General features: G+C 41.2%; 1 protein-coding gene across 1 annotated transcript in view; it reads left to right on the top strand.

Moving 5' to 3' along the window:
* Positions 1 to 5,711, top strand: part of LOC104496495 (pancreatic triacylglycerol lipase-like) — an 8,354-nt gene extending 2,643 nt beyond the window's left edge. Inside the window, exons 4-9 of the mRNA XM_010139625.1 lie at positions 149 to 283; positions 1,238 to 1,346; positions 2,469 to 2,567; positions 2,678 to 2,800; positions 5,060 to 5,175; positions 5,592 to 5,711. Of these exons, the coding sequence (XP_010137927.1) occupies positions 149 to 283; positions 1,238 to 1,346; positions 2,469 to 2,567; positions 2,678 to 2,800; positions 5,060 to 5,175; positions 5,592 to 5,711 (702 nt within the window). The remainder of the gene's footprint in view (positions 1 to 148; positions 284 to 1,237; positions 1,347 to 2,468; positions 2,568 to 2,677; positions 2,801 to 5,059; positions 5,176 to 5,591) is intronic.
* Positions 5,712 to 25,801: the final 20,090 nt, after the last annotated feature.

Raw genomic sequence — 25,801 nt, 5'->3', positions numbered from 1 at the left:
GAACTACTATACTGAAGATGTGTCTTTACCAGTCACGTAAACAGAGTCCCTGGCTATAGCAAAACAAAGTATTATTTGCTTATACCCTGCTACAATTATAATTCGTGCATGTTTGCATCTGTTCTCCTGTCTTCATGTTGTCCACCAGTTCATGTGTCACACTGAAGATGTGAACTGCATTTTGACCGACTGGAGAGGTGGCTCTAGTGGTTTGTACACTGATGCAGTTAACAACGTCCGCATTGTGGGGGCTGAGCTGGCGTATCTGGTGAACCTTCTTGAGGTAAAAGTATCCATGGAATATGAAAGCCAGTGCATGGTCCATATGGTAAAGGCTGTGGTCAGGGTGGCACCTTTAGGTTTGATGTAATCGAGCTAGGAAGTAGGGAGCTGAAATAATACAGCTCAAAATGTCATTAAAAGTCTCTAATCCTGCATAAATGGAAATACCTACTTTAGCATCAGACCGTCGATAAGTATGTCCCTAAAGCATTACAGACCATAGTTTCTGAAAGTTTTGCTCATGATGAGCTTTTTACTGGATTAGATATCAGACTGGAGACTCTCTAGCAAAACTGGCAGGGTGAAGAGAACCAATGCAGTTAAAACATCCCTCTGTGTGTCACACCCTGCCTCCTGGAAGAACTGAATCACAGCAGAGAAGCAACTCTCCTGCAGCCTCTACTATCAGGCTTCCCATGCAGAAGCTCAGCTGAGCCCCACACACCAGCAGTGTTCCTGGCATGGTCCTCCCTGCCCTGCAGGACCTGTGTGGTGGAGCATCTCCATAGCAGAAGAGCCTCTTGAGTCACACAGAGGGGAGGCCACAAAGGCACTGAAAACACCTCCACCTCAGACTGCTGTCCTGACCGGACAGACAGGTTCAGGGGCGAGGCAGTGGGGTCATTCACCTTTTGGATAAGCAATCAGTGCATACGTAGGGGAGCTATGTGCAGAAATTCCCTTTTCCTTCTTTCCTATTGTAAGGACCAATTCCTGACACAGGTTACTCCCTTCCAGCAACACGATATAAGAAAGGATGGGATGAGTTGGGACCTGCTTCTCTTTAGGTACAGATCCCACCACCCACAACAGTAACTTCCCACCCAAGACACTGCCCCTCCATCACCCTCTAGTCTGGCCATGTCCTGGCACAACATGGGGCTATGATGCAGTGCCACAGGCTTTTATCCTCTGCTTAACTCGCCTGGTTTTTCCTTTCCGTACATCTTCACAGAATCACTACGGCTACTCTCCTGCCAACATTCATTTCATCGGGCATAGTCTTGGAGCACATGCCGCAGGGGAGGCGGGGAGGAGGAAACCTGGTATTGGGAGAATAACAGGTACTGAAGCTCTTACAGCTGATGAAGCTTTATATTTTCATGCAGATTAAGAGAACTGAAGAATTGCTGCTGTCTTATGAATATATACTACAGACCACAGCGTGCTGGTTTGTCACGGTTAACAGTATACAGCTGGCATGAGGGTACACGAACAAAGCCATATCCTATCGCAGGCCATGCATTTCCATGTCAGCAGTCACAGCTCTGAGAAAGGCTCGATGACGAAAGGCTTAACTGTCCCAGCTGTGGCTAAATAGTGGTCACTTTTCACAGGTCCCAGGGAGCACTTGGGTCTGATGTTTAGTGATACAAAAGAACTGGAGTAAATTACCGTGTTACTGTAATAACAGACTTGTAAAACTCATTGTCATCTTTGGTTTTAAAAGCTCACTCTAACGTGACTTTTCAGCAGTTCAAAAGATGGAAAATTTGAAATGAAAAATTAAAAACTCTAGATCCAGTATGTCAGGATGAGACAGCAAATAGCCACAGCCACCCTGAAAAGGTGAGAAAGCTGTCAGTCACGCAGCTGCACAGACACGGCGTCATGACACACTCTCACCTCACTTTAAAGGCTCCCTATTTGCTGCTTTCCTTTCTCCTCCAGTCAGTTCTTGTCTTGTCTCTGCATAGACATTGCTTTGACTAAGCTGTGTACACGGCAAGCAGTCACATCACAATTCAGGGAAACAGGTGCCAGAACTGTGTTGCTTTAGTCCCAAAGAGAACTCACTGACACTGAAGTGAAGGGATAACATTTTCAACCAAGTTCTTTTGGAAATAAAAAGATTGTTGACAAAAAAAATTTCTCAAACAAATCTATGTGCTCAGAGTAACATGTCAGTATTTCATATTTTTCACTAACATGAAAAAAAAACCCAAACCTCTTCTTTTAACATTGTCCCCCAAAAGTAAGCCAAGAACTCAGGAGCATTTTGCTGTGCTGCGATGTCTCCAAGCACTTTTCTCTTCAAACGCTGCTTGTTTTGCGGACTGTGGACCAAAAAATGGATTTTTATATGTGGGAGTAAAGGCAGAAATGTAGTGACGTACGCTGAACACTCACTGCATATCTGACATATAGTATTGTTTACCCAATCAGATGTATTTCCATTCATTTAGGTTTGGATCCAGCTGGGCAGCTCTTCCAGTATACTCCCACGATGGTTAGGCTGGATCCTTCAGACGCAAAATTTGTCGATATAATTCATACTCAGGCTGGTCACCTTTTCTTTGACTTTGGTAAGTTTTCACACAAAGGCTGACACCAACACAGAGGTTGACCATAGGGTACCTCAGAGGAATCAGCCTTGATTCATTGTCCATTTCAGCTCCGGGGATCCTTCAGACTTGCGGCCACCTTGATTTTTACCCCAATGGTGGCAAGAAGATGCCAGGATGCAAGCAGCTTCGTGTACCTCCTGCAACTCGGCGTATCAATGACCTTATGCAAGGTAAATGTATCTTAAAGAAATAATACCTCATTATAAGCTGTAGTTACAAATAGAGACTAGGCTAAGGTAATGTATTATTTAAATAGCTCAGATTTGGAGGAGGGAGAGAATGGTCATAAATGAAAGATTTAAAACTGCCTGTGAAATACTCTCCAATTTTCTTTTATACCAACCAAGGCACGTTCCAGATGGAAACTGAGGTTAAAGCATGCAGACTTGTGCATCACAATCTTTATAAGTACCTGCCTCTATGCTGACAGACTGATCCCAGTGGGAATTCCACACATGAAGGACCAGAAAAATTTCATTCAAGGATAATCCAAAAATGAGTATTTTAAAATCTGGGCTTCCCTCCTCCCTAGAAAGAGATCAGTTCCAATATTCCTGGGATTAGACATACTCATCCACACCACTAACAGCTTTAGTGTTTTCAAAGGGAACAGCACAAGGTTAAAAATAGAGAAGATGGTAAAATGACTGCTCCGTTGATAGTTCGTGTTCTTCAAAGAAAGCTGGGCAGTTAATCAGAATTACCCTGGGATCCACTACAATAGAGCCCCACAATCCTGACTTCTAACCTACAGAAGTTTATTCACAGCCAATTTTAAAATCCTTACTACTAGTTAAGAAATTTGCTTTAAAAAAATGCTCTGTCTTAGAATTAGTTGGAGAAATTAGCAACAACAAGGGCTGAAAACTGGCTGCGTACAGAGTCACATGGAACTGAAACTTGGACTGCATGAGAGAGATTATCAGCAAAACCAATAAATATTTGACAGAGACATTGCACAAGGCTGTTTCTGCAGTGTTTTGTGGTGAAGTTCAGCTCTATTGAACACGAGTAGGCAGAGTTGGTTGTTCATCCTTAAAAAATAGAGACAGCCTTAACTCCCACCTCTTGGTTAAACCTTACTTTGTGCGTAACTCTTCTCTTTGATATTTACACATATGTAGTATGTTTAGAGCTGAAGAAATGCTATTTAGTAACTTCCTTCTTTGGCTTTTGAGGAGTATGATGTCCCTGTTGTATAGATGTTAAGCGAATTTGGCACTAGCACAAAGAAAGCCAACTGTAAGAGCTGGGGGTTTTAAAGTTAAAAGTCTGAATATTTAAAGAAGGAACTACTAAAGAACTACTAACTAAAGAAAACATACTCAGGAAGCCTTGATGATGCAGATTACTTTCAAGAAAAACAGACAAAAAGACTTCTCAGAGGGGTTTTGGTGTGAGCTTTGTTTTCCTTATATAAAGAACAATATGTGTCAACTGGTCAGTACCGACTCGTCTGTCTTTAAGATGCGTAAATATTGACAGTAAGTGAAATTCTGCTTTCCCTATAAACTGTGCCAGCTTGCAAGTAGTTAAGTGTGTCCAAGGCTTCACCCTGTGATTAGATGAGCCCCCCAATATGCTGAAGCAGAGCAGAGCCTGTTTTTTATACAACCTAAATTTAGTATACTGTGCTTTGATAAAGGAAAGGCTTCAGAGCCAACAAAGACAAGACTTGTTAAAAGGGACCCATAAATATAACCAATTAGCACTTTTTTATTTCCTGTACTGACTGCTTATAAATTCCATTCTGATGGGAAAGTATACTTGTTTCAATTCTGACAAAATCAAGGAGACACTGCCAAACATCTTGCTTTTCAGAGCACAGAGTCACCACTGTCAAATGACCACAGATTTTCTAGAGCTTAAAAACACTGCAAGCCATTGAAGTTAAAATAATTACTATAATTACATTTAATTCCAGAAAAGAGTGGAAACTGTGGTTTTACAAAATACCATGTTGTGATAATGGTAAGCAAATGAAAACTCCTTCATAGTAACTACTACGTGCTTTACGAATGCTGTAGCTATGAATTGTTCCAGTCTTTGAAATACCAAAGGGGAATTCTTCTAAATCCTCCTCAATTCTGATGCTACAGTGAAAGCAGATAAGTACATATAGCAGGGCAGGGGGCTGCACGAGGTCCGTCTTGGTGCATCTCCGCCTCTGCTAACAGCACAAACACAAGGACATGCAGATTAGAACCCAGCTCTTCCACAGTGAAAAAAACATATGTAGCCACAAGTATGCTTTTTCCTGTAAAATGAAATAATTCATGCTTTAAACATTTTTTAATTATTACCAATTTTTTAAATCTAAGATGTCACCAAACGTATAAATGCTTTCGAGGAAAGAAGATCCACAAGTGTTGGTATGGACTTCATGTAAATGTATAGTTTTAATCTTTTTTACTTGTTTTTTTTCCCAGTATATAGATCTTTTGGATGTGGGCATAAAAGAAGTCTCCAGTATTATGCTGAGAGTGTCATCATTCCAAATGGATTTGTTGGGTATCAATGTGAATCATACCGAGACTTTGTGCTGGTAAGTACCAGGTACATATTCATCTGAGGGCTTATAGCCCTGCCCTTCTTCTCATAACTTCTGGGGCAAATTCTGCATTCTGGGATACAGGGGGAGCTACGCAGACCCACGGACTACATTCAGACCATATCCCAAAACTAGGCAAAACGTCAAAGCCACAAACTCCAGAAAAAAGATCTACAAGAACAGAAGGCAGTAAATGTAAACACCAAAAAGAGTGACAAAGGGAGAGATGCAGAGCTGAGCAAGAGAGCAGTGGCTGGGTTCACCTGTCGCATAGTTCAGCAGTAAGGGACACTCCGGTTGAAGGAAGTCCATCTAAATCTGGTGGAACCCATCATCAAGAAGACAGCCTCTGGATTTCAGAAATGTTTAAACGGGGTTTATAGAGCACAGATTGCTCACACTGCCCTCAGATGGCTCAAGAAAGAAGGCAGCATAATGTCCTGGTCTTCATTAACGTCCTGGTGTTCCACAATGTCCTGGTGTTCCACAATGTCCTGGTGTTCCACAATGTCCTGGTGTTTCATGCCTGAACTGGGCTTTTAGTGGACCAATCCTGACAATGCAACTGAGGACTGGTCAAGGAGGAAGACAAGTCAGAATTTATTTCCATCTACTCCCAAAAGGAATAATTACAACGCTGCAAAAATATTGTTAACGTTTGTAGCAATAGTGCCACATAACTTGAAAGTTTGATGTAATGAGGACTTTAAAACCTCGACCCTGTGCAACTTAGTGATGCAAGGGAAATGTTTTTCTCAATCTCATTATAAAAAAGTGATGGTGATCATTTAGCCTTTCATCCATCTAATGCCTAAATAACCAAAGATCCACAAATACCAGTTCCTACAGTACCTCCCAAATACCAAAATGAAACTCTTTAAATATAACAATGCTACATTTTCTAACCGCAGTTAAATCACTTTGACTGCAAATATACATGCTTATCTTTTCTTTTTAATGAACGTCGTGGTCTTGATCTAAATGTTTGATCTACGTAGGTAGATTAATTTCATTAAGGTTCTGATTGGGAATAAAGGCTGAAAAGCAGACAGAACACATCCCAAAATAAGACCCTCAGCTTCAGTATTCCTAAACTAAAATATCTTTGCAATATAAATGAGCTATCCAGCCAGACCTCTTGCAAATATGGTTGCCCACCCTGTAATAACCAGCAGACAACCTTTCAATGGACCCTGTGAAAGATGAATATAGTACCTGTGTTTTACAGATCAGGTGATAAGGCACAACATGCATTAAGGTATGTACTTATGGTCTCCTCAAATGCATAAAAAATTAGGCCGGATTTTCAACCAGTTTCTCTCTGATTTTCAACCAGATGAAATAAACTGACTGACCATGTCAGTCATCAATAAATACTGAAGATATGATCTGAATTCAGAAGCAAGTACCTTTTAAAAAAACCCTGGGAAAAAGCTGAAATACCCTAATTTCTTAAACTTTAAGAAGTGGGACTAAAACAGATAACATCTATCGCACTGTTATTTTTCTCAGGGACACTGCTTCCCATGTCCAAAGGAAGGATGCCCACTGATGGGTCATTATGCTGATAAGTTCTTACACAGAACTGAAAAAGAAGAGCAAAAGGTTTATTTAAACACAGGGCCTTCCCCTCCATATGCTCGTAAGTGCTTGTTTTGGGTGGTGAATTCTAAAGTGGCAATGCATTATATGTGAACAAGTATCTTCTACAGAGAGTTGCTGGAGTTAATGGGTGGTACTTGGTACAAAATCTGGAGTTTTGGGTGTGTTAGGTACATGCAGTACCAGCATCAGCTGAGAGAGGCTGAGATAATTATAGAAACAGATCAACTGATGCTGACCTCTGAGTTAGCAACCCTGCTAAAATATTGTTAACTAGATGACAGCTTCAAGAACTTCTATAAAGCTGAAGATGGGAGGAATGTTATGCTGAAAGTACAACACTTCAAATCGAAAGAACTTACATTGGTTTTATTAACAAATTTATAAAACTGGATCATTTCAGGATATTCTTGCAAAGCTCATAAAGTCAAAATGGCAGGGAGTAATCAGGAGTATAGTTTTAACTGTGATTAATGTAGAAGCAGAACTGGAAAGGAAGAAAATTTGTAAATAAATCGTAATCCATCACAGGTGAACTGCAAGGGCAATAAACAAGAGAGGGCCTTTGAGGTCATTATTCACTAAAATAAGAAAGCAACATTAAAACAAACAAAACGAATCTTATATCTCTGTAAGAGCAAAAAGTAAAAGAAAAAATTGAATCTGAATATAGAGAGACTAGCTGTTTCTCACATCTGAATGAATACCTTGATTTCAACATTTACAAACTGTTGAGTTTATAGAAATTATAGCCTGAAACCAAATATAACCTTATGAAGTGGGTGAAGAGATTATCTTTTGAGTAGCCTGGATTAAAGCCAGTACAAAAACTTCCCAAACCTTATTGCTTGAAATCAGCATGTGCTCTTGCATCTGAGCCCCTGCTTCTGCCGTAGAAAGACACACATGGGATGCCAGGATCTCCGGACAGCTGCTGGGCTGTGCACAGGCATAAGGAAAACCCTGAAGACTCTGTATAACGTGATTGTGCCAGGAAAGCAGCCAGTTTTGTTTAATACATCTTTAACAACACCACAGTCCAGCGGACCTTGCTTCATAATTGAGAGCTAACGTGCTAGCCATGGGACCCCCCAAATAGCTCGTAAGTGTTATAAACACAAAGTGAGGCCAAGTGGAAGAGCGAGGTGCAGTGTTGGCCATGGCGGATTAAATACTCAGCATAGTCAGTAGGTCAGCAACAACTGGATCTGCAATTTAGACCATTGTCAAGGAAACTGATACTACCAGGATCACACAAAACTAACATTTGCCTTACAAGCACATCTGTGCAATCCTTTCCCCTCCCAGAAAGACATTGGAACATATGAGAAGTTTTACTATTAGGAAAGAAATCCCCTGACAACCATCTTCTAATTCATTTTGTTTTCAAAGGCTGGCGAAAAGAGATACGTGTCAAAGTATCTGCAACAGAAACTGTGAAGGGAAATATAGATGTAGCCTTGACTGGAACTAATGGGATCAGGAAAAAATATACAATTAACAGGTAAGTTTAATATGACTGCTGAAAAAATGACTCTATCGATGTTATCACATTGACTTTATACACAGCTATTTGTACACATCACATCTTGTTCTACATGATCTGTGCTTTACAGTGGCAATAAAAGTAGCTGATAAGTGCTTGAAGTTCCCCGTGCTGCAGGTTGTGGTCAAAATCTGCTTGCTGCTCTCTCTTGCTCTATATTTTCTCTTCTTTTCTGAGGATGGCAGTCAGCAGCACAAAGCAAGGAGCTCTGCGGCTGCTGCTGGACTCAAACATCGCTTGGTGATTTTCTCTGGGAAGATAAAGAGCTGCACAATGTACAGTCATTTAATCATTCCCTTCTCTAGGGAATATGTGAGTGAGAAAGTGGCAGCTTCCTTGTGAACTGTGCTGGAGTTCTGGTTTCCTCAGCCTGCCTTTTTCCAGTAATGTGAATTTCAATCTCATAAACTGATCTTTGACAAGAGCACAGTTTAAACACTGTAAAAGCAACCTCCTCGGTGTGTGAACTAGTCCTCTTACTGGCCCATACCAGGAGTACCTTTGGTTGCAAACACACCGCTGCAGTGATGCACCTACAGGTAATTTCTGTTCATGTCACGCTGCAACGGGCATTTTGTTACAATGAACATTGATACCACAGACGCATGAATCTAAACCATATTTTTCAATTTTTTTCATGGTGGAGAGCAAGCAGAAACACTGAGAGAACTCTCTGACTTAGACTTATTTGAAGATTGAGCTCATTTTCCAAAAATAATGTCTATAATAAGCCCCACGGCAATACAGACACAGGCTGGGCTAACTAATCTAGCCTCTTCATCCTGAAAGGCACAGGAATTTAAGCAACTAAGTAATTTGCATTCTTCTGTAGGTCCCTTTGAGTAGCTATCTTAGGTCCCCACAAGCCTATACATTGGCTTAATAGGCTGAAAGGCTGTTGTGGGATCCTCAATAACCTCCCTACAGATAATCAGGAATGTAATTTCCTCTGCTTTTGCAAGTAAGTTTAACACAGAGACTTTGTGGCCTTCACCCATTTGCCTAGCTGGTATCCACACCACAGACTTCAGCCACAGGGGAAAAGAGGTGACATCTAGTCCTCAGAACTCCCTCCAGGTTTTCAGGATAAATCATGCTGGGAGAGGTGAAGGAGCCTCAGCACCGCCACAATAGCTTCAGGGAAGGCAAAAAATTGCTATACTGACTTGAAGAAAGAAATCAACCAAAATGTCAACCAGACATTTCTTCCTAATCCCTACAAAGGTTGAATGAAAAGTGCAGATTCCAAGGTCTTCATAAAAGATGTCACTCTATGGCTTGAATGACTAGTCAGCAAAGAGGACAGAGCTTGGAGTTTGTGGACCTGAGACACGACCTCCTCTTGTCCGAGCTGAAAGCCTCGGATCTGCGTGAAGCTCTGCATCAAGAGCCCTATGTGTTCCCTAAGGAACATATTCTCCAAGAACACTTTATAAGCTCAGCTTTTGACTAACATCCCTGATTGGTAATTCTGGGGGGAAAAAAAAATTGTAATGGTAGGATTCAACTCTCATGGCATCCTACAACTCCTCTCCCTTTCTGCCTAAACTGTAGAGGTTTTTTTTTCCTCATTTATAAAGAATACAGAGCATCACTTCTGTGCTTTTCTTTTGGCAGAGGAACTTTCAATCCAGGCAACACATACTGGAACTATATTGATACAGAAATTTCTGGAAACATTTCAAAAGTTGAGTTTCTCTGGAAAAAGCATCTAGGCCACATAGACAGAAGCTGCATGGGAGCTGAAGAAGTCACAATAGTATCTGGGGAAAACAGAAATGTGTGAGTACACAACCCAATAGTCTAATAGTGTTCTGTTCTGTGAGTCCAGGGTGGTGGTGGTGGACATCAAACAGACAAAACAGAAGAAGAGGAAAAATACCCCAAACACCTTTGCATGGATGGTATCAGGCTCCTTAAAGCAAGTGGGTTTAAGTACTGACAATAACAGCCTAATCCAAATTTCATGGCGTTACCTGGGTGTTTGGCTGACTACAGTTACTCCCACATGCTCAGCACTGCAGCCAGTCATTCCCACAGAACAGATATATCAAATCTGAAATTCTAGGTGGGGGTAGCCCTGCCCTTGTAAGAAAGGTACCAGTTTTTCCCCTAAATCGCAGTTTCACGTGCCTACATCACCATCACAGGTAGCACAGCACATCAGAAGCAGCTCTGCATAGTGCCACAGTACACTCACCTTGGCGGGGTACTGGAGGATGGCTCCACGGATCAGGAACCCGCTGGAAGCTGCAGTACGCTAGCTACACTTCTGCAGAACACCTCTCAGCTTAGTTTTAGGCAAAATGAATCCAGATGATGTGTCCTGACACCCTTCGTCATGTAAAACAAAGCATAGTAAACGGGGAAGACAGAGTGAGAGATTCCCTTCAAAAGCGCTCTCATGGTCCAAATTAAAATGGTAATGGAGTCTGAGCATAAAGGCAAACACATCTTAAAATCTAATAATTAGTCACTAACAAGTAATTCTTTAAAAAAAAAAACCATTTGTTAACACACACTATGTTCTCAGTTTCCTACAACTCATGCTTTGACCTAACATGAAATAAAAATAGAATTTATATTGACCACCTTGGGCTGCTGCTAAGGAAATTTCCCTTTGTGCTAAAAAATATTCCCTTAATCTCTTTCTCCCTCACCAGGTCTGTGTTCTGTGGCTCTGGAACTGTGCGGCCGAGCACGTGGCAAGCCCTGGCAGTTTGCTGAGGCTCGGTGGAGAATACTGTGATTGTCTACTCTGGCAACCCTCAACATCTGGAAGAGAACCTACTAACAAGGCTCCTTCACTAGACTATGAACAATTTGCTTGGTGCACTACCAAAGCTCTGTTTCCAAATCAGTGTTGTCAGGTTTTATCCATACAGGGGAGTTACATTTCTGTGAGTTCCAGTTACAGTGACATCTCTATTTTACTAGTCACACACACATGCAGTGTGATTATAAATCAAAGGGGAAAATAATGAAACAGGGAAAAAAAGTCCTAGCCAATTCCCCTTTTAAATGCACTTAATTACCTTAGGAGGAGCATCCAAAAATAAGCAACTAAAAAAAAATAAATAAAGAAAGAAGATTAAAAGAAAGTCAGGAGAAATAAAAAAAAAAAAAGAAAATGAAACAGGGAGGGGAAATTAAAAAGGAGCGTAGTACAGCCAAATTCTTTCACAGTGCCTACTTGTTCGGGAAAAGGACACGTGCTTGTTTTCAGAAGCACCTCACTCTTTCTATGTCAGGAGTCTAGGGAATAATTTACATATAAAAATTGTCAGAGTTTGAATGGCGTTGCCTGACAAGTACTCCTTTCCTGAAGAACCCGTTTAAACAACATTATAGCAGCGCATCCAAAGGACTGCTTAGGTCTCCATACCGAGTTCTACAGCAGATCCTGAGAAACCCTGCCATCAAATTTCACCGTGTGTCAAGCAGCGCAGCTTAATGAACAGCAAAATATTTGATGGTTGCCTTTTTCCTGAGGAAGAACTCATGGTGCGCTCTGTTTGGCTCAGTGCTGAGCTGGGACTTCCTCTCTATACCTGGAACAGGCAACTTCTTTATCAAAACTGTGCTGCATTTCTGAGGATCTTCAATTTTCTGGCAGCCTTCCAAGTAACTATTTCCTCTTGATTGACAAAGCTGAATTTTCTACCTCTACCTTGCCTTTCTAAAGCTGCTGAAGTCAGGCTGAAGCTGCATTATTTGTGTTACAATAAAGCGTTCCCCTCCCCAAAATTGTCAGCATTTTGATTATTCGTTAACAAAAACAGAATAGTAGAAGTTATCAGCATCAACCAAAATAAGCTAAGATTGTTTCTGTTTCAATACAAGCTACCCACAAAAATCCTTTTGGTTTTTAATTGCCCGCTGTGGTCCAAGACATAGAGCTAATTTCTAAATCTAATGTGAGGTTTATCGTTTGGGTGCTGAAGTCCCGTGTGTGAATCATGGGAATTGGCAACTCTGCTCTGTCCCATCGTGACCATTAGCCGTTCGTTAATACTCCCAGTGAGGTTTACCAGAAGGTATCAATGAAATGCATTACACAAGGCTAAATGGGAGTGATGAACCCGTGCACTCCACTTTACACAGCAATAGTTCTGAGATGCCAGGATCCTGTCACCTCCTGTGATGTTTGCCAGAGGAGCTTGTTCGGGAGGTTTGCAGCAAAGATGACAAATCACCTTTCTACCTTCTCAGACTCACTGCTTCAGTACCCTCACCGTATCCACCCATGTAGAGTAGGATCCAGAAGCCATCTCAAGCAGAGAACCCACCTTCCTCTACCCCTTAGGGAAACTCCTTAGGCAAGACTCCTTCTTGCATAAGTAGGGACTCTCCTCTTCCGTGCTCCACTAGAGCATTACAAAACAACCCTCCCAGGAACTTCTACCAGCTGGGAAGTACCTGGAGCTAGTGATGACACCGTCTTTAACATCCATCACAAACAGCCACAGCTCGCTGCCCCAGACTTGCACAGACGAAGGAGACTCGGGGAGGGAAACAGGAAGATTTATTGTCCCTCTCTTACAGACAGGAACTGAAGCTAAAGAAATACAACTGTTTTCCTTGGGGTCACAAAGAACTGCGCAGCGGGGCCAGGCACTGGGTTGGGTTACAGCATGTAACAGCCGTGTGAGCAGAGCAATGTAGGTCATCGCTTCTCACAAGAAAGAAGCAATGTCCTGTTGAACTCAAAACTTCCACAAAGCCCTTCTGCCGCCACTCTTGGCTGTGCCACTTTTGCAATTCCAAAATTGATTTGATGTTTCTGTGAAGAATAAATCATATTCTTTCAATACAAGATTTCTTTTTGTTTCATTTGCAGCTATTTATTTCTACAGTGTTCTGACAAAGCATGACATCTCATATGGGCTGGTGCCTTCTGCTGTAAATGTGGTCCAGCTGATTAGACCACTTAAAAATACACTTTTTCTCACATAATCAGTTCAGCTAAAAATAATATATTGCATTAATTTCTTCCCCTCCTGTTGTCCTAATCTGCATTTTTGTCATATACTGTTTCTGAAGTTAATTTTCATTCTTTGGTACAGTAAACATCATCACTGCATTTCTTTGGTAAGACATCTATAGACACAGCAAGAGACATTTATTTTTATGAGCCAAAGATGAAAAAACAAACACTGAGAGCAGCTGTGTCTTGCTGGTAGCAAATAGTCTTCCTCCTGGTTTTTTGTATAAATAAAAATTCAAATTGTTACTTGTATAAAACCTTTGGATAACGGCATTTTGTACTAACGGGGCCAGTCCCAAAAATGCAAAGGTTTGGTATTTCACAAGACAATCTGCCTTTGACAAAGGATGGAACAGGTAATTCTTCCATTTCTTCACAACAAGGTAAGTCAATTTTTTAGAACAATTTAAATTGCATCTTTAAAATGTCAAGAGAGATGCACCATTTGATGTGTTTGGCTGTCATGCTGAAAGGTAGCCCTTTTTTTTAAATCAAATGTGCTTCACTTGTCTAGGGGTTTTAAAGGACATATTACAATTTGCATTCAGTTTTTATGTAGTCTGCAACACTATGAGAGCTTCAGAATTACAATACACATTTCATTTAATACACCTTAAACATTTGTTCACTACAAAAATTATTGCAAAGGTAAATTACCAATAAAGCCATTATAAAGCACTCAGCCTCAGTCCCTTTTCTCTCTCATGACACTTTTGGCAATGGGGTAAGGTAAAACAAACACACATACAAACAAACCTCTTAAATCTTTTGTAGAAGGGAACAGCAATAATAAGTAACCCAAAATACTCTCTGTTCCACTTACATCATCTATATTTACTTTATATGTAACATTCAGAAAATGTATGCTTGTTTTAAAATGACATATGCCAGTATGCTAATGAGAAAACAAGGACCATTTTTGTTAGAGTTCTCCACAAAATTATTCTATCTATTTCTGTGACTTTTCCAATTTTTTCACGCTATCTAATATCCTAGAATATAATGATTAAATCCTTGTGAATGAACCACAAATTTGCAGCAGTAAGCCTACCAAGTCCTTTCGGTCTTTCGTCTTTGTTAGAGATGAAGCTTGACAAGGTCCTTGTACAGAAAGCCTCCCCAGCGCCTCCAGACTATCTCCTTTCTGATTACATCATTTTATGGCCCCTTCACTTGCCGGCATCCTTCCTCATAGAAACTCCATGGGCAACTCCAGTTTTCTTCAAGCAAAAATACATCAGGCTTTTTTTTTTCTTCTCTCTATATTTCACCTGCTCTCACATGATTTTTTTATCAGTTTTTATTTCTCTTTTCAGGCTCTGTTTCACCAAGAAAAGCTAATTCTTTCTACATAGTTGCATTTTGACAAGTCCTTCTGACTTTTCCCTTTACAGTTAATTAAGATTAGTCTTTCACATAGAGAAGAGAGTAAATTATTATAGTGGTTCAATGCCTGAGAACACACATCCTGAAGGTACCTTTGGTAGATCTAAGATCTGTTTTTAATTTTTTTCAGCCCACAATTTGTCATACCCGTTACCAACCCACCTGTAAGATCACATTGCCTGAAGACAAGTCTATTTTCTGAATTATAGGGGCATTGCCTTGCTCCCTTCACTTGCATTTCTTCCTGGATAATTTTACCGCAAAATTATTTACCTACAGTTTCCCCACTCTCTTCTTTCAGTGCAAATTACTGATTTTTCCTACAACAGGCTCCAATTCTCAAATCTGTGTCTGTTACATAGAAGGTAAAATAAAAATCTTCAGAAAGTGATTTTGCTGAGCCTTTAATGCAGTCAGGGTATTCTGTGTAACCCCTGGCTCTAGCAATTACGCTCCTGGGACAGAAGTAAAAATTAAAATCTTTGTTCATTCCCAACATTTGTTTGAGTTATTCTTCCAAAACCAACACTAACTGCAGTTGGAGTTGCCACTGGAAGGGTAGACAATTGCTCACTGACCTTATCAGCAGACCTATGTACATGGGCTCGCTACAAAACTTGTAGCTCTCTTATTCTTCTTTTGTAGTAACATGGTATCAGGGAGTTTCTAATTTCAAATAGTCTCCAAGCTGTTTTAAGTTATTCTGTTTCCAATAATTAGGAAGCAGAAGCTGAGGGCATGCCCAGATCTATTTTTATAGCGTATTTCCAAATTACGAGCCAAGAATCTGTTCTTTATCTTCAACTATCAAGAATCTAAAAACTTCCGGAAAGAACATGCATCATCACCAACCTTCTCACAAACAGAGCACGCCTACATTGCTGTGCTGCAGAAAAACAGACCTCTCTTCCCAGCGACCACAAGGCTGGATGAGGCAAGTGTCTTGCCACACCGGAAGCATAAGCAATATGTGAAAATATAGGCTGGCATTGGTGTAGTTTTTCCTTTTTTTGCTACTAGGAAAGCTTGGGATAGAATGAGGAGATGTCCAGAGTCCTTGATGACCCAGTTTGTTCTGAGCCACTGGTCTGCATCTGAGCTGGGCAGAGCCATTCTTCTATTGAACTAAACATTCAAGATTCGCATTTGCCTTCCAATCTCCAAGGCAAATCTACAGTTATTCCCTTCTGTTTCACCTGCGTCTTCCAAATGTTTAACAATCTAGCGTTAATAGGGGATCGAGCATTCAGAATAAAGACTTCACCCTCTTCCCTTTGATCCCTCCTACAACTTCTAAAGAAAGCCTGGCTGGCTTTATTATTAGTGCAGTATTAGTTTGGCTGTTGCATTACATCCATTTTCATTTCAACCCATGGGTCTTCTCTCCTTTTCCCAATCCCCCTTTTTTGGCTGGGAAGGGGTCATCGGGTGACAGAGCAACTGCTGTAGTTTAGTCCCGGATATGGGCTAAACATACACGTGGTCCCTACTGACTCCTCTCTGTCTTTGGTTACTTTCACCATCAGCTCTAAAATTCTCTCCTAGTGTTATTTCTTTTAAATGATACTATGCTCCATAAGCGTCCAGCTCACAAAACCAGAATTTAACAGTATCTTTGCTTACTTTGATTTAATTAGCAAGCAACACGTATTATGGAAGGCCATAAATAGCTATCATTCCCAAAATACTCTCCTTTTTTGCTGTTGTACAATACTGGAAAAGATACACTAAAGCAAACTTGTTTTGCCTCTATTCAATATAAGATTTGTTCACTTGGCCAGAATGAACACATTGGAGTTCAGCAATAGAAATAACATGAAAGTTATTGTGGCTCTGCCACTCAGAGATCAAGGGTAAGATTCTCCAAGGTGGTGAGTGGTCTTTGTCTATACGTATTAGAAATTCTCTATGGGATAAAATACACAAAGCTACTTCCAGATGGCCTCCACCCAAGCTAAGAAATTCATTACCCATCTTCAATCTAAAACTGAAATGAGAGGAAAAGAATGTTGCTTTTACATTTTTATTCCCTTATCTTTCTGTGAAAGCCTTGGTAATTTATACATCACTTCACTTGAAACACAGTTGCTCAGATTTCTTAGGAGAACATGTTTCTCAGTGAGTGTTTTGATCCTCTTTTTCCTACCTGTGTGAAGGCCACTACTAACAGAAGGCATTTATGTCCTTGATAATTCTCATCCTAGCGTCTGTAAAACCACTTGGATCTGTTCACTTGTTGGTTACAACAGACAAGGAGAAGGTGGAGGTACTCAACAACTTTTTTGCCTGTCTTGTCATACCTCCCAAGCTGATGGACCACAAGACAGGGACCAGAGCATCAGAGTCCCTCCCACTGTAGGAGAAAATCAGGTTCATGAACACCTGAGGAACTTGAAGTAAGTCTATGGGACCTAAAGAGATGCATCCCAGAGTCCTAAGGAACTGGCTGATGTACTTGCTAATCCACTCTCCATATTTGAAAAGCCCTGGCAGTCAGATGATGTTCCTGGTGACTGAAAAAGGGAAACGTTGCACCCATTTTTAAAATGGGAAAGGAGAACCCTGGGAACTACCGACCTGTCAGCCTCCCCTCTGTGCCAGATCCTCCTAGAGGCTCTGCTAAGGCACATGAGGATAGGAAAGTCCTGGCCAGCAGAATGTGTTCCTGGTGACTGAAAAAGGGAAACGTGGCACCCATTTTTAAAATGGGAAAGGAGAACCCTGGGAACTACCGACCTGTCAGCCTCCCCTCTGTGCCAGATCCTCCTAGAGGCTCTGCTAAGGCACATGAGGATAGGTAGCTGATTTGAACCAGCCAACATGGCTTCACCAAGGGCAAGTTCTGCCTGACCAGCTTATTGGCCTCCTATGGTGAAATGATTACGTCACTGGATGGGAAAAGCTATGGCTGCCATCTCTCCGGGCTTCTGTAAAGCCTTTGACACTGCCCCCCACAACATCCTCTCTCTAAACTAGAGAGATATGGATTTAATAGGAGGACTGTTCAGTGGATGACAAATTGGTTGGATGGTCCCATCCAGAGGGTAGTGGTCAATAGCTTGATGTCAGGTGGAGACTGGTGACAGGTGGGTCCCCCTCAGGGATCTATTCTGGGACAAGTGCTCCTTAATACCTTCATCAATGACATAGACAGTGGGATCGAGTGCAGCCTCGGCAGGTTTGCAGATGACACCAAGCTGAGTGGTGCAGTTGACACACCGGAGGGATGGGATGACATCTAGAGGAATCTGGACAGGCTGGACAAGTGGGCCTGCGTGAATGAACCTCATGAGGTTCAGAAAGGCCAAGTGCAAGATCCTGCACTTGGGTCAGGTCAATCCTCCATATCAGTACAGACTGGGGAATAATGTGATCAAGAGCAGCCCTGCAGAGAAGGGCTTGAGGGTACTGGTGGGTGAAAGACTGGTCACGAGCCGGCAATGTGAGCTCGCAGCCCAGAAAGCCAACCATATCCTGGGCTGCATCAAAAGCAGCATGGCCAGCAGGTTGAGGGAGGGTGACCCTCACCTGCAGTGCTGTGTCGAGGTCTGGAGTCCTCAGCACAGGAAGGACATGGATCTGTTGGAGCAGGTCCAGAGGAGGCCACAAAAATGATTAGAGGGATGAAGCACCTCTGCTGTGAGGACAGGCTGAGAGAGCTGGGGTTGTTTGGTCTGGAGAAGAGAAGGCTCTGTGGAAACCTTATTCTGGCCTTTTTTGTGTACTTAATGGGGGCCTATAACAAAAATGGGGACAGACTTTAGCAGGCCTGTTGTGACAGGAAAAGGGGTGATGGTTTTAAACTAAAAGAGGGGAGATCTGGTCTAGATATAACAATGAAATTTTTTCAATGAGGGTGATGAAACACTGTCACAGGTTGCCCAGAGAGGACAGTCAAGGTCAGGTTTGGCAGGGCTGTGGGCAACCTGATCTAGTTGAAGATGTCCCTGTTCGCTGCAGGGGGGCTGGATAGATGACCTTTGAAGGTTCTTTCCAACTCAAAACATTCTACGATATTGCCAGAGGCAACAGCAAAAGCCAGCCTTTTCTTACTGTCCATAAAAAACTGCTGTTCTCCTCTTAAGACATAAAACCAGACCCAGAAAAATTGACCATTCCTAAGATAAGCCAGACATCAATACTCTACAATATGGTCTAGAAATTCTTTTCACTATTAATTCCAGCTTGTCATACTGGCCTACATTAATTTATTCTGCACCACTGTGAATTGGCTCTGACATCTGCCCACAGTGAAACTATTTTGAAAACCTCCGTGGTCGCCCTGTATCAAGCAGCTTGTAGCTTATCAGCATCCTGAGCAGATCAAACAGCAAAGTAAAGAAGTTAGTAAACTTATATTCTTGCCAAATGCAGTTTTCAGCTATTCGTGTATGTTTGTTCCTGGAGGTATTCTTGCAAGCATGCTTCTGTTCCAGGCTGTACTTGTACTGCTGGGAGGGCTCACTGGCACCATTTCAGCACTCATACACAAAGAACGCTGCTGTACTCTGAAAGTACAGCAAAATATTTGAGCACGTCCAGCAATCACCGGAGATCCCCAAAGGGTCTGATTTTCACACAAAGATGTTCAGTGATTTTTGGAGGATGTTTCATAACTGAGGCACCAGTTTCATTGGCTTCTTTCATTTAACTTACGTGCCAGTGTTTTGACAAATGGGGCACGTGACATTCCTTATCTCGTCTGTAGCTCCCCAACCTCATTCCTTCCTAGACTCACCTAATGAGCTACATTGTTCTGAGGAGATACAGGTCCCATAAGTGCGGCCAAATTTCCATCTTCCAGTCAATGAACTTAGACTGGACTGTAGGTAATTTCTTATAGCTAGATCTGTTCAGTCTTATCTGAAATTACATACATACCTTCAGTGTAAGCAGTAACTAAATATGAGATCCAGTCACTGACTAGCCACTGCTTCCTCCAGACTCCTCTGCGGCTTCTTTCTAATGATTGTCATCATATATGGCACTGGCTTGCGCTACTTTACTGACAAGAACCAGACCCAGATCCAAACGTTCACGCAGGTGCCACACTCTACAAGGAGTGACAGACACTCTTAGCTTGGTTTTTACAATGGCTAGCGGGCTGAGTGCGTGATGCACAGCTCAGCATAAGGAAAAACAGATTTTCAGTGTTATTTCTGAAATGATATCTTCTCTCAGGCAATTCACGTATCACAAGACCACAAATTGGCTTCTTATGAGCTGTAGATTCAACCCAAGTTACTTCCTGCCCTTAAGCGCTTGAATCACTCCTTGCATAAGGATGACAGTTGCTCTTACACAGTTGCCTGAAGAGGTGGTTATGGCTGCCCCCATCCTGTAGATAGCAGTGTGGTGATTTGAGGTTTCACCCAAAAACTGACAGACCTGCGTTGTGACGTAGTTGTGACCCACAACCTCCAGAGCACAGAAGAGAACATAATGGACTAGTCACAAAGCCATTTCAGAGAAAAAGATAATGACATGATTATTGTCATCATAACCTCCTCCTTCTGACACGATTTTGAATGAAAGTAGCTGTGTTTTCTCTGCTCTAAGTGGATCACAATATTTGCAGTAGATGCCAGTTATATTCAGAACATCCCAACCAACGAGAGAGCTTGGTACAGAGACACCAAATCTGTGAATCCCAAATGGCCTAAGAGGACTTAGATTAGTCAATATGGTGCTGGGTAGAAAGAACTTGAGTAACTTCATTAGAAAAAGCCAATAAATGCTCAGGCTCCTATATTCTCCCTAAGCTGTAACAAAATTATTTCTCAATGGCCCCTTTTAAAAAGAAGCTAGCTGTAAAAAATATAAGCAGGTTTGATTATATGAAAAAGTACAAGAGTTTCCTTCCCAGGGCATGTACATCAGGCAGATGGCAAACAGATAGCTGATGACTTCCAGCAGGTGACACAGAGCAGCAAAGTTATGCTCCTGCTGTGAACTTCTCCACAGACAAGGCTCAGCCCATTGTCTGTAACAGGAGCTTATGATAACCAGTTAACTCAGGTGAGCATTTCGCGTTGGCTGTTATGAACGTTACATACTTTAACCCCCCTCAGGGCTCAAATGGCCTCGTCTTGCTGTTCTTCAAACCCATAACAAAACTTTAAGAGGTGAAAATGTTGAATTAGATGTGATGAGAGACAAGAAAAGGCAACATCTTTTATACCCAGCAATAAGAGCATCATTCTTACAAAGGTTCTCACTCACCCACACAAAGCCTATAATTAGATGACATGTGGGCAGGTCCGCACCCACTGTCGTGGGACTGATTCCAAGTGAAAAGAGCTGGTAGCAACCAGGATTTGACAGGGAGCTGGCTGAACGGAGCTGGCAAAGCAGCAACCCCTCCTGCGTTCAGAGTGGTAAGTGGCTGAAAACTTGATAGGGTTTTTGGGCAAGTCCTTATTTCTGGTCGGGGCTGGAGGACTGTAAGGACTCCTGTTAAAAAAAAAGACAGGCGGAACAGTATTGTCTGAGTCAACAGGTGAAAAACAAAGAGTAGGACTCAGAGTGATCCTTAGGAGGCCCCTGCAGCAGCTACAAGGCTTAAAACTTTTCAATTCCAGGAAATCCCAGTAGGAGATGAGGATTTCTGGGCTGTGATAACGTAATGCTGCTAGAAAAACAGGGTGGATCCAGTGGGGCTAAGGTAATTTAAGACTGAATACATCCCTGTGTTTTTAAAGGAAGAACAAAATGACAGTGTTTGCAAACAGAATCTGGGTTTTTTCTTTTTTTAAGGGAAAATGCATGAGAACATAAGAAACAGCTGAAACAAAAAGGGGTAAATTCGGGCACAAAATCAAGCATTATTAGGAGCACTGCAAATTTAAAGGGAGAATGGAAAGAATTACAGAGCTGTTATATAAAACAATGTGGCAAATGAGATGCATTTTGGTAGATTGCCATATACCGATAAACTTGAGCTAGTCATCAGCAAGGGTTATTCTGCACTTCAGAAACGGCAAAAGTAAAATAATGTTGGTCTTAGAGTTGACTAAATTTAACAGTATTCTAACTGTGAAGAGGACCAGCGAAGGTCCTCCTGGAAAGAGAGAGAAGCAGCCAGATGGTGGCTGTAAGTCAGATGAAGGCTCCTTAGCATAGAATTGGCACAGCCACCTCCCAAAACTGAATCATGTTTGTTGGGGTTTTTTTAATGATGCTTGTAGTCAGATTAAATGATCTTAATTGTCTCTGTAAATTTAAATGTATGAATACCAGTGTAGTGTCAAGGTGAGAACCCTATTATTTAGGAAACCAGAGCAGGTACTGCACAAATTCCTGAAGTGGGAAGCCAAGGACTTGATCTTTGATAGGTTTTGTTTTATCTCACAACTTCATTACATTGTTCACCATTTCTAAGCACCTTAAAAGCCAAAATCTTACTCCAGTGATGAACAAATCTATGTACAACTTTTCATACTTACTCATTTTTATCAGAGTGCTCCCCACAATAAACACTTCAAGAAAAGAATTTGCATTACTGTTCTGAGTCATTATTTCAGGTTAATGGCCTAGTTCACAGTTTCAGATTCGGTTTAAGAGGTCAGCAGATACTCAGAAAACTCTATGCCCCAGAGGAGACAGCATATGTGAGCCATGCCTTGCCTTGGCTGCTAATTCATATTGGGTGGTTTGGAGAAGAAAATCTACAAAATGTTCTGGACATCATTGCTCCACTACAAGATTTATTTGTCCAGTGTTAAATTTGAAGGTTTCAGACCTATTCAATTAAAATAAATCTCTTGGAGAACTTAACTGTACATGAAAGCTGGTGGGCCAGCAGGAGTGGAGACCAGCTAATGGCAAGATGCTCTTTGACTTATTATTAACCTGCTTGTATTGAAGAAATGACAAAGAGCTTTCATTGGAAATCAGGATCCTTCTATGGGCTATCTATGGGGAGGAGCTGAAGATTAAATTTAGTCTTTTATCAATTATGCAAATTTACTCCGCTACCTGAGTTAGTACACTGTATCACCAGCACCTTGTCCAGTGCTGTGAACACCAGTTTTGGGGGTTTGATAGTCTGGACAAACACTGTGTCTGAGCTACCAAAAGGGACTGTGCCTAGGAAAGATGGTATTCTTTGTATACTTCTTAAAGAATGGGCTGAACAACAAAATCACATTCAAACATGAACAAATAAAAAACAATAGTGTACTTCCAGATGTTTGTGTTTGAGCGAATACATACTCCATGCATTTGAATAAATAAATGTGAGGCCTAAAGGTACTACTGTAATTTTTTTACTTAGTTTTTTTTACCATTTTGGTTAATGTTACGATGCTTGGGTGTGCAGTTAGCAAATGCGCTCTAAATTCCTCAGGCTCAAAACCAGGCAAGAGTCTTCTGAGAGAACAGGGAATTTACCCTGTAACTTCTATACCCAAGGCTTATATCCTAAACTCTGGATGGCTGCTTCGCCTCCTTTGTGTGGCCTTTACACTGTTAACTGAGCACTGCACTAAACTACTGAAACGTATGAAAGGCTAAGATAAAGCACTGGAAAGACAGAACTGACAAAAATACCTGTGTAAGGACGGTGTCAGTGCAGGAAATACAGGAAGCATGGCTGGAGTAGCAAGGCAAGAAAAGATAGGAAAGAAAATCGTAGTGAAAATGAGAAAGATGTGAAGGTAAAGAACTTGAGTACTGAAGGGGAAAAGTGGACATGAAAATTGAAAAGACAGCGTAGAACTGAAGGGGCAGGAGATGCCCTGGCTGGCTTTGTTGACAAATGAAAACGAGCTAGCACTGCAGATTGTTACTGCTGCAGGAAAGAGCTGCTGCTGCTCGACCGCTGCTTGCTTTGAACATGAGAAAATGAACGAAGGCCGTTCCCCACCTCAGCATAGGCTGCTGAGGTGACCCTTTAACTTCCCATTTGGCCTCTTTAAAACGCAAGATGAAGAAGTGGAAGGCATTGGCTAGGTCATCAACCCTTGTCCATACCACTTCTCATCGTCACATTAAAATGTGATAAAACTCCATTTTAAAACTAGCTATGGGGTTTTGCCCTGTGACTCCAGCTGGATGGCTATTTCCGGACGACACACTGGACTTCATATTCTCATGCCTAGTTCTTGTTCCACCACTACTGCTTAGTTTGAGTATCACTGCTCCCCTTCTGGTCTCTGGTCATATCTTCAGGGTTCAATCATTTACACTCTGAGCTTTTGTACTCCTAGTCTAAAAAAGTCCTTTCCTCACTTCTTGCTCTACATTCCCTCTTCTCTATTCTCATGATGATCCAAGACTTTCCCTCAACCTTCTTCATTTTCTTAGTATTCCTCTTGGATTGTGCATGCAGCACCAAAGAAACCTTTGTGCTCTTTAAATAATACCCCACCTCTATATTGGATACAACATATATACTGAAAACACCATTCTCCCAGCTGCGTATGTGGAAACAAAGACTAGGAAGTTCCTTGGCACCTCAGAAGTCACTAGTAATACACTGGCAAGACTTCAAAGGCCTTTACAGTTATTGCTTCCTCAGATGTTCATCTGCATTCTGTGAGTATTATATGCAGTGTGATGGCATTTACTTCCCCAGACAATAATAAATAATCCAACATCCATGACCTGTACTTGTTATTTACTGATCTCTTAGTCTAGGTATCAATATTTTTTCAGTATGAGCTCATGTCCAGCAGTATCAGTTGAAAGTTGGCATGCAGGGTAATTCCAGGAACTGATTCCTCTAAAACCCTAATCAGTGATGATCCATCACGAGAACCGAGGAACTATATGGTCAAAAGAGACGGCTAAAAAGCCATGATCATGGCTTGATCATGATGTGATGCGATAGTGCACAGAAGCGAGAGCTGTATTTGTAAATCCGGGAGTTCCCTTCTAGCTCTTTGCCATCATAGTCTGAGATGGAATAATTACTCAATATTTAATCTACTTAATCCATGCATGTAATTTTTTAATCTACTTAACTGCGGTAATACTATGTTTATACAATTTTACTTTCTTGACAACAATATCAAGTAGCAGTGCAGATCTTAATAAAATCTGAGTATCATGAGACTTACAATGTTGATCTTGTAAGAATGTCATGCCATGTAACTGGATTCACTTACATAACTTAATCTTTCAACAATTTTACTTTCATGACTGCATATCCTGTGGAGAATTCCATTATTCTGCCTCAGGCTGATATTGGACTGAAACTCCACAGGTCTGAATTGCCTCAGGTCATTCTTTCTATTTTGTTTTTTTTTAATCTGTTAGCGTATCAGTTGCCTTCAAACCACATCTCTGGAGTTTTCTTAATAATCAATAACTTAACAAAAAATTGTCAATAGGTTTGTTTGATAGCTTTTGGTAGCTTTTTTAATTTTTTTAAGGATCTCAGCTATGAGATACCAAAGTCCAATGATTTTAAAATATGAAGTTTCAGCAGCTGTTCTACAGCAGATGGAGAATTATCTGATCAGCATATCACAGCCTATCATTTTACTGGTGTGAACAGCATCAGCTGGTTTTGTGTAAAGAGAGAAAAAGAAAAGCATAAACGTTTCACTTCAGCCGCATCATTGCCTTTTGCTCCATTTTATCTAGTAATGAAGCAAAAACATCACATCTTTTCTAATTCTTCCATGCATGAGATATTCCTCCTTAATTCACGTCTAAATTCTACTGGCCATGGATGTACATGTTGGCATTGCTTATCCTGATGAGATCTGTGTGACTTCTAACTTTAATTCCCCTTTTCAGCCTTTTGTATTCTTTTAGCTTCTTTCACTTTACCAGGTTGCCTGTAGGTTTTTAATCTCTTTTCTATTATTTTTTTATCAGCGTAAAGCTACCCAATCTTCAATAAGGACAACAATTGCCATTTGTATCCTGTTACGGCTCACCAGGGAAAAAGATAAGAAGGGTGATTAGAGAATGGTGAGTAAAATTCTTAGCGATTAGATAAATAGCATACCTTGTTCTAAATTAAAAAAAAAAAAAAATCTGTTTACCACATTGAGATTATTAGGTTAAAAATGCTGATAATTAAAATCCCTGAGATTTGAACTTGCTTCCCATTAATAGACGGGGTGGGGGGGGGGGGGGGGGTTAGG

This window comes from Buceros rhinoceros, unplaced genomic scaffold (genome assembly GCF_000710305.1).
Source record: "Buceros rhinoceros silvestris isolate BGI_N320 unplaced genomic scaffold, ASM71030v1 scaffold277, whole genome shotgun sequence".
NCBI lineage: Eukaryota > Metazoa > Chordata > Aves > Bucerotiformes > Bucerotidae > Buceros > Buceros rhinoceros.
Note: the sequence above shows the minus strand (reverse complement) of the source record. Positions and strands in the feature narration are given on the sequence as shown.